The 13,545-nt window shown below is 40.0% G+C and overlaps 1 protein-coding gene across 2 annotated transcripts in view; it reads right to left on the minus strand.

Annotated features, from left to right (window-relative positions):
• Positions 1-1,679: 1,679 nt before the first annotated feature.
• The window catches only part of LOC121634677 (leucine-rich repeat-containing G-protein coupled receptor 5-like), a 53,814-nt gene continuing 41,948 nt past the window's right edge, over positions 1,680-13,545 (minus strand). Inside the window, exons 13-20 of one of the 2 annotated variants that reach the window (XM_041977537.1) lie at positions 13,374-13,445; positions 12,027-12,098; positions 11,698-11,823; positions 11,444-11,583; positions 11,025-11,105; positions 8,261-8,504; positions 7,201-7,358; positions 1,680-6,182 (exon numbers count right to left, since the gene is read on the minus strand). In XM_041977537.1, the coding sequence (XP_041833471.1) occupies positions 5,494-6,182; positions 7,201-7,358; positions 8,261-8,504; positions 11,025-11,105; positions 11,444-11,583; positions 11,698-11,823; positions 12,027-12,098; positions 13,374-13,445 (1,582 nt within the window). In that variant the 3' untranslated portion in view covers positions 1,680-5,493. Of the gene's footprint in view, positions 6,183-7,200; positions 7,359-8,260; positions 8,505-11,024; positions 11,109-11,443; positions 11,584-11,697; positions 11,824-12,026; positions 12,099-13,373; positions 13,446-13,545 lie in introns of both variants that reach the window. The other variant, XM_041977536.1, reaches the window with a different exon arrangement.

Raw genomic sequence — 13,545 nt, forward strand, 5'->3', positions numbered from 1 at the left:
CAACACAGACAGACAAACAACCATTCACACACACACACTCTCTCCTAGGGAGAATTTAGAATAACCAATTAACCTATCATGCACGTCTTTGGACGGTGGGAGGAAGCCGGGGAACCCGGAGAGAACCCACGCATACACGGGGAGAACATGCAAACTCCCCACAGAAAGGCCACCACCTCCCAGGTTCGAACCTGCCCCCCAGCCAAGGCTCGAACCAGCGACCTAGCTGTGAAGCTGTGGGGCTAACCACCACACCATCGTGCTGCCCTTTTTTTTAGCAGAACAGAAAGCAAGATGCTCAAAAGGAGTACAAAGCAGCCCCCTCTGATCTTTATTATTACAGTCGCATCTCTTAAAATATTTATTTTGTGCCCCTTTTCATTGTTTGAGTTTGGTGAGTTTGGTTTGGTCCTGTAATATCTCATTATGACTGCAAGAAAAAAAAGTTTTCATCCTCCAGCCACAAGGGGGCAGCAACGAGCCGGTCACAACTTCGTAAGCCACAATAAAACTGCTCACAAAAACATTCCGCTGAAATAAGAACAAAAATTTGGAATCATTTTCTGTCGGGACAAAGAGATTGATTTAACATGTTTAAAGATTAAGTAAAAACTACTTTTTACTGTTTTCACACAACCTGGTTTTACAAAAGGTTTGCATCATTTACATCATGTGACTTTTTTCTTTCAAATGATGTATAGCTTGCCAAACTTGATCTAAACAGGGCCATTCATAAAGCAATTTCAAATAACTTGTGTTCAGGCTGGTGAGCTTTAAACAGTTTCTTAGACAGTTAATTCTCAACATAGACCCCTTCACATCGTTTCATTGGGCTGACATGTCAGCTCACAGTCATGCAAGAAACTGGTAAAATCAGTGGTCTTCACTCTGTAATTGTCCTGCATGGGAGCCTGAAGTATCCACGCTCCACTTAGGGCTTTGTTGACCAAAGACCGTGAAATCCACTGTCAGGAGATTTGTGCCCAATCCCACATCCCTCCCAGTGCCCTACCAACAAACAGCTCCCAATGTCCCGGTTAAAGGGCCAGAGGACCACCACTCCTTGAATCTGGAAAGAAAATGACCTCTTTGTCCTTGCAAAATGAAAGTCCTAGGAGAAAAATTGGGATTGGACCTTTGTGTTTCTGGGTCCTTACAGATCAATATTTTGTACATCTTTTATGGGTGTAAAAAACATAATCCAACAAACGTACTTAGGCCTGGTACACACATAACGATTTGTTTAATCTTATGAGATTTTTTATCTGGTCGAGACCTCACACCTGAAGATAAAAAATCAGTTTTGATCGTATTGTGTGTGGTGTGCTCCGAAAGTGTAATCACAGAACAACAAACACATGACGATGCTGTCCTGCAACTGATCTACAATCTAGTCCTCCGGGTCGGACAAACACTGAAACGGAGAAGAAGAACCATAGCAACAACCAGCAAAAAAATGAAGAAGAAGAAACATACTAACAATCGGAAAACACAACACACAGCATGGAAGGGGATATAGGACGAGGGAATGTTGGTGGTGTTGGGACTATTGTTAACAGAAAATGCCATAACTGAAAAAAATAACAGGCTGGAGACGCCGTGAACACGGACTTTATTTACTTTCTTGTTCCCCAGCCAGCTCACTCTCTGATTGGCTACATTCCGTACCACGGCACCATCCACGCAGTCACAATGAACGAGTCGTCGATGTTCCTCAGAAATCGGCTCTGAAATATTGAACATGTTTAATATTCCCAATTGTCGACTACAACCCATTTCGGAGCGGATTATCGTGACAAATCGGCTCGTAACACACCACAGACCAAATGATCATTGGACAGGGAAATCTCACGATGATCGGGCGTTTGCCATCCGAGGTCGGGAAGAGACAAAAACAGCCCAAAAATCTGGTATGTGTGTACCAGGCCTTACAGTGCCTGTTACCATCTTTTACATACAATGCCTCCACTGAGGTGTTCTTGGTAACAGACCTTAGGGCCAACCTAGAACATACTGGAAAGACTACGTCTCATTGAGCCCTTGAATTAGTTTTGATCCACCGAAAGGTTCTGGTGTGATCTGGACTACAAATTTACACTGTCCTTATGGACTAAAGATGACCTTAAAAATCGTCAGGTTCTCACAAAACATCCTTCAGGTAAATAAAGAAAATCCAATTGAAACATCAAATGAAAATATTATAGTAGCTCATTTTTTATGGGAGAATATGATCCAGTATTACACATCTGTAAATGTCAACCTTTATGATATCCAGTAAATTTGAGTTTTTTTTTTCCAATGGATAAAAACAGATGCATGTTTGTGCCGTTTTATCAGAATCTAATAATTTTAACATATTTGTGTATCATAAATTTCTGAGGAGCTCAGAAAAAAAGCTCATGTTGTAAAAAGTGGCAAAGCCATTTGAATAGAGTTTAGATTGTGAGAAACATTTAGACTGTTGCCCTCCACAGGAATGTGGACCAGCATCATCGCGCCAAGAGACACTGATCAGTGGTCGGGTTTCCATCATGTCTGATTCACGTTAAGGGCGCTTTCACACTGGCTCTGTTTGGTCTGCTTTAAACAAAGCCTGCTTTCATGGATAGTACAGTTTGTTTGGAGCAGTGCCAACTCTGCTCTGCCTGAAAACCGGTGGTCTCCGTTTATTTGCAAGTGAACCCTGGTGTGGTTCTCTTGCAGTGTGAAAGCAAATGGACCATCCACCAAAGAGAGGAAGTGATGTAGGACACGTCATAGAGCAACAACTTGCTGCCTTCTGTTGCTAACAGAGGACAGGTTCTGGTTTTAACACCAAAGTGAAAACAGAAACCCAAAGATTGAATAAATTTGGTGTTGCTTTATTGTCTACTTCCCGTAAACGAGTCCCGCCCAATAAATGAGCCAGATAAGCTTCTTCATTCTTGTTGGTTAGCAGCTGTTCTGGGAAATATTGCCCCCTAGTGAGCAGCTGTTGTAACTGTGTGACACTGTCCAGGTGGTTTGGTCCACTTCAGTAAAGTGCAGTGTGAAAGCAAAGCAAACTGAACCCCTGGTTTATTCTGGTGTGAATGTACCCTTAGAAGTTATGGATAAGAAAAGGTGAATTCAATAAATTTAATCAATTCAAGTTTTGCTTTTTTATTTCCTGTCTCTAGGAAAGGCTAATGCCCATCAGAGGGAATGAAAACAACTTTGTGAATCTTGTCTGACCTGCAAAGATTAAAATGACTCACCAGCAGACAAATGATAAACTCGCATGACTGACCAGCATCTTCCCAGATATGATACAATATCCAAAATATCTCCAAAGATGAAGAGAAATTCTGAAGGACTTGCTTCATTTTCCACTTGTGGATGTCTATGTTTTTTTTTTTTTTTTTTTTTTTTTTTTTTTTTTTTTTTTTTGCACTTTCAAGGCTTCATTTTCCTCTCACAACTACCTTTTATTTTATTTTATTAAGTAAAATAAAACCACTAGCTATGCAGCCTATACTGCCACCCTCTGGTGAACACAGTCCAGATTATTCACTTCAAACCAGCAAAAACTACTCTACAAAAAGAAATGTGTGAATGTGCAGATGGATAAACCAGAAGGCTTTGGGACAAATTACAGGAGTACATTTTAGTTTATATGAGAAGTTTGGAATGAACAAAACACTGCACTGTAAAACCTCATCCAATAGTGAAACATGGTGGTGGTAGTGCCATGGTTTGGGTCTGTTTTGCTGTATTTTTGCCAGAATAGCCCAGTAAACTCTGAGGGAACTAAATCTGAATAGAAGCAGGGTGAAGCTGCAGGACAAAGAAAAGCAAAAGAAAAAAAGCTGATGCTTCAGATGTCAAAATACTGACATTTAAAACTTAATTCAGAAAACAATATGTGTAATAACCTGAAATTAGATGTTCAGTAATCAAAATACCCCTGAAATGATGTTCAGAAATTATTCAGAGTGGACACATTTAGTTTAAGTTATTGTTGCATAATAAAGTCAGAGCAGATACTGAAAATAAATGTTTAATTATCACAGATATGTAATATTGGATCATTTTCCACATGAAATAAATTACCAAGCATTTGTCTTGTTTTTTTTAATAAGTCTCTACATCTACTTTTAGAAATCTGAGGATGTTTTAAGTCACATTTATACCAAAAAATTCAAAAGTGTTCACAAGCTTGATTCATTATTTATAGTCTGCTCAAGGCAAACTAAGAGCAAGTGTAAATGGGGCTGTCATGTTAAAGACAACATAAACATTCACAATACACAAAAAACAAAGGATTGTCACAGAAGCTTCAATTTACAATAATATATACAAACTTTTAAAATCCAGCCACACATATGGGATCCTTCTAGTCAAGAGAATTTGTTTCTAAATGAGACCAAACCAGCTTTCATTGTCCAATGAAACTGAAACCAGATACTGTATAATATTTCCAAATGGTAATTAAACTTTCTCAACAGGTGTTTTAATACCTGTAAACATTCAAAATAACCACAACATTTAGCAGGTTGGCCCTTCTCATGAGTGGACAGAAAATACTTCTCTTTTGGTATTTTCGTGAGATGTATGTTAAACAGAAAAGTTTTCCTTTGAGAAATCTTGGAAAACAGGACATTTTAAAGGAGCAGTTCCGTGTTTTTAGCAGACATGAGCTTTAGCTGCTTGTTGTCCTCTTGACTCCAGTTTTCCGTTTCAGCTCCGACTCTGACGACACTCACATGCATGCTATAGTTTTCACACACATTAGCAAAAACACGAGCCGTCACCGCGAACATTTGGTGCAACGTTTGGTAACACAGCGCTGTAAACTGTGTCACATAAAAAAAAAAGAAGCTGGAGAATTTACACCATTCATGATGTTTATGTTTGTGTCCTGGACAACATCCAAACATGAACCCGGAATCCAATGCTTCATCTTAATTATCCAATTTGCTGCAGAAAAAGAAAGATGGAGAGGGGAAAAAAAGGATAAAAGTCCAAACAGGTGGTGCATTTATGGTGAGCTCCTTCTTGTGCCTTCATTTCTCTTCATCTGCTGCTGCTACATTTGCTGCCTCACAGTCCCATCTGTCAGTTTGCTGTGTGTTTATATATGTGTGTGTTTGTGTGAAGGTTTTGTCTCACCTGACAAATGCTAATAAAGTTGAGATGAGGCTAAAGCCTTGCTAGTGCCCCTAGAGGCAAAAATGCCCATTATTTCTGATGGCAGACAAGGGGCATAAGGGGATTTTTTAGGATCTCTGAGGCCTAAAATTCATTAGTGAATGAAAGCAAGTCTTTTAAATCTGCTTTCAAACCTTCAGTTTAATTTGTTGGCTGACATTCAGATTGGTTTAACTTCACAGGAAGCAGGTGGTGGCGAAATATTCCCTGTTAATCTGGTAGGAGGCACTTAACAGGACAAAGTACAACAAGAACAGCCTCTTACATAAACAGCCAATCAGGTTCAAGCGTTTGTCAGATGAGAGTTGTGTTTTGTGCACCTGTTCAGTGACACGGGGCGACAAACGCCACCGAATGTTGCGTCTCGTTCCCTCCTTCTTCTTCTTTCACCCCTGAAACAATGACCAAAGCCTGCGTCGAGTCACATGACTGTTTCTCTGCATCCTCATCGTACGCTGAATCCAGACTTCCTCCAGCTCTTCTTACTCCTCTCTGTAGCTTCGGTACCACCACGCCACCACAGGTGCGTTTGGCCAGCGCTGCCAGCTCCTCTCTTGCAAGTGGATTGAAGAGGAGGTAGAGGAGCGGGTTGACACAGGCCGGCAGCGGCGCCACCAGCAGCAGCACGCCCTTTGCCGCCTCTGGCCCGGCAGCAGGGAGCTGCAAGATGGTGGAGAAGGAGAGGAAAGCGACGGGCAGGTAGAGGATGCAGTTGGAGAAGAGTAGCCAGGTGACATGTCGAGTCAACACTGCCTCTTCGTCTGAGGCGGGCGGAGCTTTGTGGGCACGGCAGTAAAGACGAGAGTAAGCGAGGGTCATGAGGAGGAAACAAAGTGAGTCAAAGAGAACCAGGGACACAGAGAAGGCCAGGGAGGAGGAGGAGGAGGAGGACACAGGCAGGGGCAAACAGAGGGAGGTGTTACTGTGTCTGGCCATAAGAGGTGGCAGCGTGATGGTGAGGCCCAGCAGGAAACACAAGCAGATGGACAGGCGGATGAGCAAAGAACAGCGATCTGCAGAAAAAAGAGAGCTGAATCAATACCTTTAAATTATGTTATACTCCCTCATGCATCACTAAGGATATTTCTGTGCATTTGGGCACATTTTTCTTTTTGTAAGGCCGGCATTTTAGCTGTGTTGGTTCATATGACACAAGACTATGTTCACACTGCAGGTCTTAATGCTCAAATTTGATATTTTTGAGTGTGTGTTCACATTATCATTTGCATGTGACCTCCATCACACTTCAGTGACAACTGTATGTGGCCCTGAAGTGACCCGCATGTGCAGAGAAAGGCCTGATGTCACACTCAACACGTTTTGTTTACGGAGGTAAATATGGATGTTACACATGTGTGTATCAGTTTCAAAGTTGTGCAGAGTAAAAGAAAATCTGATATAACATTGTTACGTTAATTGTTTACATTGGAGTGTACCGCCTCCTCCAGAGAAGTTTTTCTGACATCTGCCTGACTTCAATGACGTAAAAGTCGGATAAAATGTGACCATTCAGACTGAGATTGCTTTGAAAAGGATCAGACCTGTATCCGATTCAGTACCACATGTTAAAGTGTGGCCTGGGTCAGATTTGTGCTGTTCAGACTGTAATAAAAAGATCAGAAATGGGTCACACATGGACAAAAAAGTCCACTCACTTTTCCTGCAGTGTGAACAGAGCCAGTCTCTCTCCTGACACACTGTGGAATTAAGCTTAATTTTCCTAAGTCAGCACAACACTGAGAAAATTATTTACTACCCTCTTGAGACATTAAAAGAGCAGAGTGTAACAAAATCAAAAGTCAAAAGTTAAATATCATTAAAAAGACTTTCTATTGGTATCTAATCACTTTTTATTCTCTTAGAATAAGCCATTTATATCTACTTACCATGGGTCTACATACAAGGCAGTTGCTGTATATTTGCTGCCTGAAACACCTTAAGGTGCACTTTGCTTTCAGTGTTTATTGGTGCTTTCCTTCTGTATGTTGTTAAATCACTGTTATACACTGTATGTGTGGAGGTTTTTCTCACAGCTGCTACTCCCAGTTTTGTTGCGTTGTCCAGCGGAAGCAGTCATGCATCGCTCCAGAGCTGCGACGGTCAGCAGGAAAAGTCCGGTTTGAGACGCAAACAAACACAGGAAGCCACTGAGGCGACACAGGAAGCTGCTTTCCCACGTTATCCCGTACCTTAGGGAAGGCAAATTTATTTTTAGCACATTTCGTACATAAGACAACACAATGTACTGGACATAATCAGAATACATACAGTTACAATACAAACGGACATCAGTGTAAATATTCTAGAAAATAGAAAAATAGGACAAAACTCCCTAGCTTATTAAAAGATTACCTGCCTGATGCATTGGTTTTGTTTAACACTTCTAACTGATCTTTGGATGCTCATCTTTGGTTCCAAAACCAGCAATGTCAGATTTATCTTTATTTAGCTGAGGAAAATTCTGGCACAAGCATAAGTACTTAAAAGAAATTCTTAAAAAAATTAATATGAAATATTTCAATTTGAAATATTTTCAAAATTATAATAAAAAAATTTGAATTACAATTTAATGTAAAATTATCTAAAATTAATTAACTTTATTAAATTGAAAGAACATTGTGTTTAATAAACCAATAAAATATTAAAGCACATCATCGTCACTAATAATAGCATCATCATCATGACATCAGATAGGCTAACATAATTATGTGACATGGAAGGAATACATCTGGCTCGTTTTTGCACATGATGTTACTCAAACTAAAATTTTAAGAAGTTAAAACAAATAAAAGAGCATCAAATCTGATATTTTGACTGGCAAATATTGAAGTATCGATTCCAGAGTATTGATATGCCCGTTCCTACATCTAAGTATTGATTTGAGTCACATACTAAAGCTTTGTATGGAGTCCCCTGGAGAGACAGTAATATAGAGCGGAGTGTCGTCAGCATACATGGGAACATGCTGGATGCTGGAAAAAAGAGTCTCAAAACGGGGCTTGACGAACTCGGCATGTCATCTTTTCTCAGTAGATCTGTAGTTATCAACTGACTCAAAGTATTCCAAAGTGTGTCTGGTTTGGTTTCATACCTCCAGAAGCTGCCAAATGTCCAGGTGTCCACCGCCGCCAGCCAACCGCTCCACACTCCCATCAGGCCATTCACCAGAGCCATCAGGCCAATCAGCAATTTGGCTGGCGTGACCAAGCTTGCTGGAGAAAAGAAGACTGACAGGACAACAAGACTGTTGCTGATCAATGAGATCACTGCAATGAGCCACACCCCTCCACGGATCATCCAGCTGCCGAGCAGGTGGAGGCAGGGATGGAACGGTCCTGCGGGAAATTAAAACAGCACTGAATTAATGTTTGCTGAATCCATTTATTTAAGTTAATATGATGTTTAATGGTTTTAATTCCATCTAGTAAAATTTATGAATAATTACAATATTGTTCAATGCTGAAGCTGTAGAAACAGTATCGTCTCCTTTCTGCGTTGCTACCCGGTGTTTAATATGAAAAACGAGTAGGTCTCCGACAAAAATAAATATCTGTATCATGAATATAAAGCTCTCAAAATTAGAGGCTACAAAGTTGCCAGTTTGTCTTGCTGATATGTATGTGTTCAAAACCAGTTTTGTTCGTTAACTGACAAAATTATGTGTAAATTAAAAAGCTTTTTAAAGACATTTCAAATTCTTTTGAAGATTTAAAACTGTTGTTACGGCCACTGACTATTGCTGGCAGCTGCGGCTCATTCTGCCGCTGATTGCCTGGTGTGGAGGCTCTGTCGGGAGTGGTTGGAACCAACGCACCTCAGTCTCCTCCCCTCTAGTTGGCTAATCGTCGGACCAATCAGGCTGCAACTTAGACGAAGCCTACGGTGAAAAGGCTGCAGCAGAAGCCAGTCGAAGAGGGGGAAGCCGGGATGGCTCAGGCCGCTTTGTGCGCCGGGTGTGTGTATTTGTAGTATCAAGACGAGACTGGTTAGCGCAGGTGGCCTCGTCCTGACTTTGACAGAATTTGACAGTAGTATGGCTAACTGGGTGTTCGCTGTGCTTTGTATGGGTGATCCGTTTGGTTGCAGACCATTTTGTGCTGTCCTGTGGGAGGACTTAGTCATGGTTCTGTTTAAGTTGGATTCACCATTTTACACTCAGTTTCGTTTAAGCTTTGGTACACTTTATTTGTTCTGTCATAGTGGGTGTTTTGTGTTTCGTTTTAGTGTTGGGATAAGTTGGTTTTTTTTTTTGTTGTGACGACGGTCACATTAGTTATGGATCTGCTGCTCTTTGTTTGGTTTTAGTTTCTTCACCGAGTTTCATCACTTCTTTGTTTGCACTTGGTGGGTTTGGTATATGTTTTATATATTTCTTTCAGCAGGTCCTCGAACCCAAACACTTGTTTATTTTGTGTATTTTCGTTACAGATTTTATTCGTCGTTTCATGGGTGTTTAATAAAATGTGCTGATTATTATTTTACATCTGTCCCCAACGTCTATTTTTTGTTGCACCCAACCATACCCCTAAAGTGGGTCGTAACACTATTTTATTCATTCTACTTCTAATCCCCTTCATATTTCATCAAAAAAAAAATTGTGCTCGCAGCCACTGCATGCTAGACAGGTCTTCTCACTGTCCATTTTTGGTCTGATTTTACATTCTTTATTACGTTCTTAAATTTATTTTATGCCTTTTAAATAGTATATGTATTCTTACTGTTCAGCACTTTGGTCAGTACTTACTGTTTTTAAAGTGTTTTATAAAGAAAGTTGGCTTGGCTTGGCTTGAAGCTGGAGATTAAAGCTGATCACCTCTAAATAATCAACGAGGTGATCTTAGAAATGTTCCAAAAGCCTTTTGTTTTTGAATCCAATAACATGCTTGTTTACAGGCTAATTTGAGTTAAAGAATCTACCAGAAAAGGTACTTTTCACATCATTTTCATTGAGTATGTTTCTGCAGTATTTTATCACCTCCTTTTTGAAATGCTACGTTTTAACTTCTGTCTTTCTCTTGCTAATCTAAGTGTCCAGTGTTCCTTTTTGCAAAAGACCCAGAATTTGAGTAGTGAAATATGTACAGGAACCATATTTTTAAACCTAAGTTTGTTCAGTCTAAACTGTGACTATGTTTGGAGTAGTTGTTAATGTAGCTCATATAAAAAAAGAAATTATGTAAACTATAGTAATGGGGCAGTTAGCTTTAAAGCCAGCTGTTTACCAACAACTGTTTTGCTCTGACACATTTAATGCTTTTCCTGAGTAATATTAGTTCATTATTATTATACAGAAGATCATAACATCTGCACTCAGTGCCCGTGTAGGTAGATAAAGCAAAACAACATAATAAGAACATATGGATTTATGTCTGTTTATGTTAGAGATATTGTTGTAAAAAATACCACAAAGATGATAAATAATTGTGACTATCTTGCTCATAATTATGAAGTACAGCTGCATCAGTAGCTGGCTACTCTCATGCACTAGCACGTCTTCTGTATTGTAAACAATATAAAGTTGGTATGTGAGTGGGCAAGTGGGCAGTCTGAACACAACCAGGGCAGAGATTATGCAAATCTGACACATGGTGATGTCACTGAGTAACAGAAGAACTCGTTTGTCTGAACTATAAACAATTTTTGGAGCGTATGTGAGAAAATAACCCTTTTTAATGCACTTTGGATTTTTGTTGCTTTCAACTTGTAAATCTGCTCAACATGTTCTACAACACAAGAAAAGTTCAACTTAAAAATTTAATGACCCCTTTAAATGGATGACAGTGAAGTTGCCTTCGTCTAATGCAATCAAACTAATTATATATCTGTTCTTCTGTAGCTGTTTCCTACATCTGTACCTGGTGCTGGGCTGCAGTGGACAAAGTGTTGAGGTTCAGGTTCATCCTTTAACTCCATGATAAAATCCTCGAAGTCCTGGTCTGCTGCAGAGACACGAGTTCATGTTAGTTTATAGAAAACTTCTGTTTTATGGCCTCCTAGATGTAAAAGGTTAATTTCACCACCACTAGAAAATGTTCAGGGAACTTTCCAAAAGAACTAAAAGGTTCAGTCAAAGTACATTTGAATGTTTTTGAAGATCGTTTTTACATGCCACAATTTTATACATAGACAGTGCATTAATCTGAAGATTTCTTTTGTTGTTGAAGCAGAACAAACAAAAACAGAAACAAACTCTGGGAAAAATCATTTTCAGAGGGTAAAAAATAAAAAAACAGTACTGGGTCCTCTGATGGAAACTACTGGTTTCAGGATTCACCTTGACTGGAGAGGGCTGGGACTTCCTTCCCAGTTGAATCTGGAGCCTCATCTGTCTCCCAGGACAAATCTCCTCCTCCACCTCTTCTGTCACAGGAGACAAAGGCGCAGCACTGGAAGGCATAAGGAAGCTCCATCACCCTGAGAAGACATACACGAAGCATAGTAAACATCTTCTTCCATGCTGTAATGTCTCTTTGTCCAAACAGCTCAGAAATGATGGAAAGAGAGTCACAGATAAACTTCTTCACTCACCTGACTCGCGGCAGATCCTCTCGGGGTATCAACTCCGTCAGCTGATCATTTCCAGCCAGTCGAATATGAGTCAAACTTTGCAGACCAATCAAAGAGAGAGACAACAGCTGATTGGATGACAGGTCACTGTAGAAACAGAAAGGGTGTGGCTTTTGGTTATTTACGTGTATGACTTGCATAAATACACTATTCATGAGTATTTTCAGCATTAGCAGCCTGATTGGAAGGGCCATTTCAACCTGAGAAGGCCAAATCTTTTGTTTGGGTCTCTCAATTAAAAGATTAAACAAATGCTTTAGTGACAAATTTTCAGATGAATAAAAACTCACAGTTTAGAAAGAGCTGGCAAAGCCGAGAATGAGTTCGGCTTCACAGATGACAACCTGTTCCAGGATAAATCCCTACAAGACAGAAAGAGGAAACGGTATTGAACAGACCGCGGCCCTCATTTATAAGGAATTGTTTTTATTGTTTTATTTTTACTGTACGGCACTTTGAGGAACGGGGAGGGGGTGGTGTATTCTTATTTTCTATTCTAACAAATTAATTAAAGACATTTTCTCTGGTGTCTGATTTGCCAAAAAAAGTCCCAGAAAAACTGTGGCTTATCTTGAAAAGATTTTCAGAGTAGTTCAGTAATTTTGAGCGGCTCTTCCAGTGACGGTGTTCATGTGAGCGGTTCAGTGTGAGGTATGACGAGCTGAAACCAGCAGTCCTGATTGCTCCCAGTCTGTCTGGTGGTTTCTCCACATTCCTTATCAATTTCCAGACTTTTCTCCCCAGTTCTTGTCCTCACAACTACAGTTTTTAACTGATGAACAACAGAAAATGATCAAATAGTTGTTCGTCTGGAAAATTTTCTGCTCTTCACATCATGCACAATCAGTTTTATGTTTGTTCTTTACCTTGCTTGGAGAAGTTGTCAAACATGTTTATTCTTCACTTCATTAATTTTTTTTTTGTGCTTTGAACTCTGACCAGGATGTAATACTTGTTATTTATTCATACATTTCATTCAAAAACAAAAACTTCATAAACCAGATAAATCCGGTCCTCTTCAAGAGCTATCTTTCATCATAATAAATTTATTTATTTTTTAACTTTCTCAGGCCCATAAAGTCTCATAACTGAGTGGGAATGGTGTTTTCAGGAGTAAACTTTTTCCCAGTATTTCATCAAGGGATGTTTTAACCCACCTAATCTCTCGACCTAATTTCTGCTGTTGACGGCTTGTTAGTTTGGATTAAAGCACCACGGGGCCTCGAGTAACAGCCACTCTTTGTTTCTAATCCCAGGATGAAAAGAAAGTGTGTGTTTAACACTTACGATGATAATAAAACCAGCCATAATGCTGCTCTCTAGGGGGCGCTAGGAGCAGCCTTGCGTGCAATCAGTGTTTTAAACTGCTGTATCCAAAATGGTGCGTTCAGGTGCATCAAAAGAGTAATAAAAGTTTCCTAAAAAGTATCAGGAGCAGAAGGAATGCATTATTTTGTGCCAAGTTATGGCTTCATACCTGTCCCATCAACAAACAGACCACCTGGACCAGTGGGAGCGCATCCATTTGGAAATGCTTAAAGAGGGCAAGTTTGGATCACTGCTCAGGATCTGCAGGGTAATTAAACTTGCTGAGTCTGTGTGTGTGTGTGTGTGTGTGTGTGTGTGTGTGTGCTTACAGCGAGCGCAGCGACATCAGGCCGGTGAAGGTGTTCTCCTTCAGTTCCTCTATCTCGTTATGGTGCAGATCACTGGAAAACACAGATTAGCCATGCTGTCTCCGTTACATCACTACAATCAATTCTGTTTTAAAGAAAGTTTGCTCTGCGAGATCTGATTAGTCATGAATCT

Source organism: Melanotaenia boesemani, chromosome 23 (genome assembly GCF_017639745.1).
Source record: "Melanotaenia boesemani isolate fMelBoe1 chromosome 23, fMelBoe1.pri, whole genome shotgun sequence".
Classification (NCBI taxonomy): domain Eukaryota; kingdom Metazoa; phylum Chordata; class Actinopteri; order Atheriniformes; family Melanotaeniidae; genus Melanotaenia; species Melanotaenia boesemani.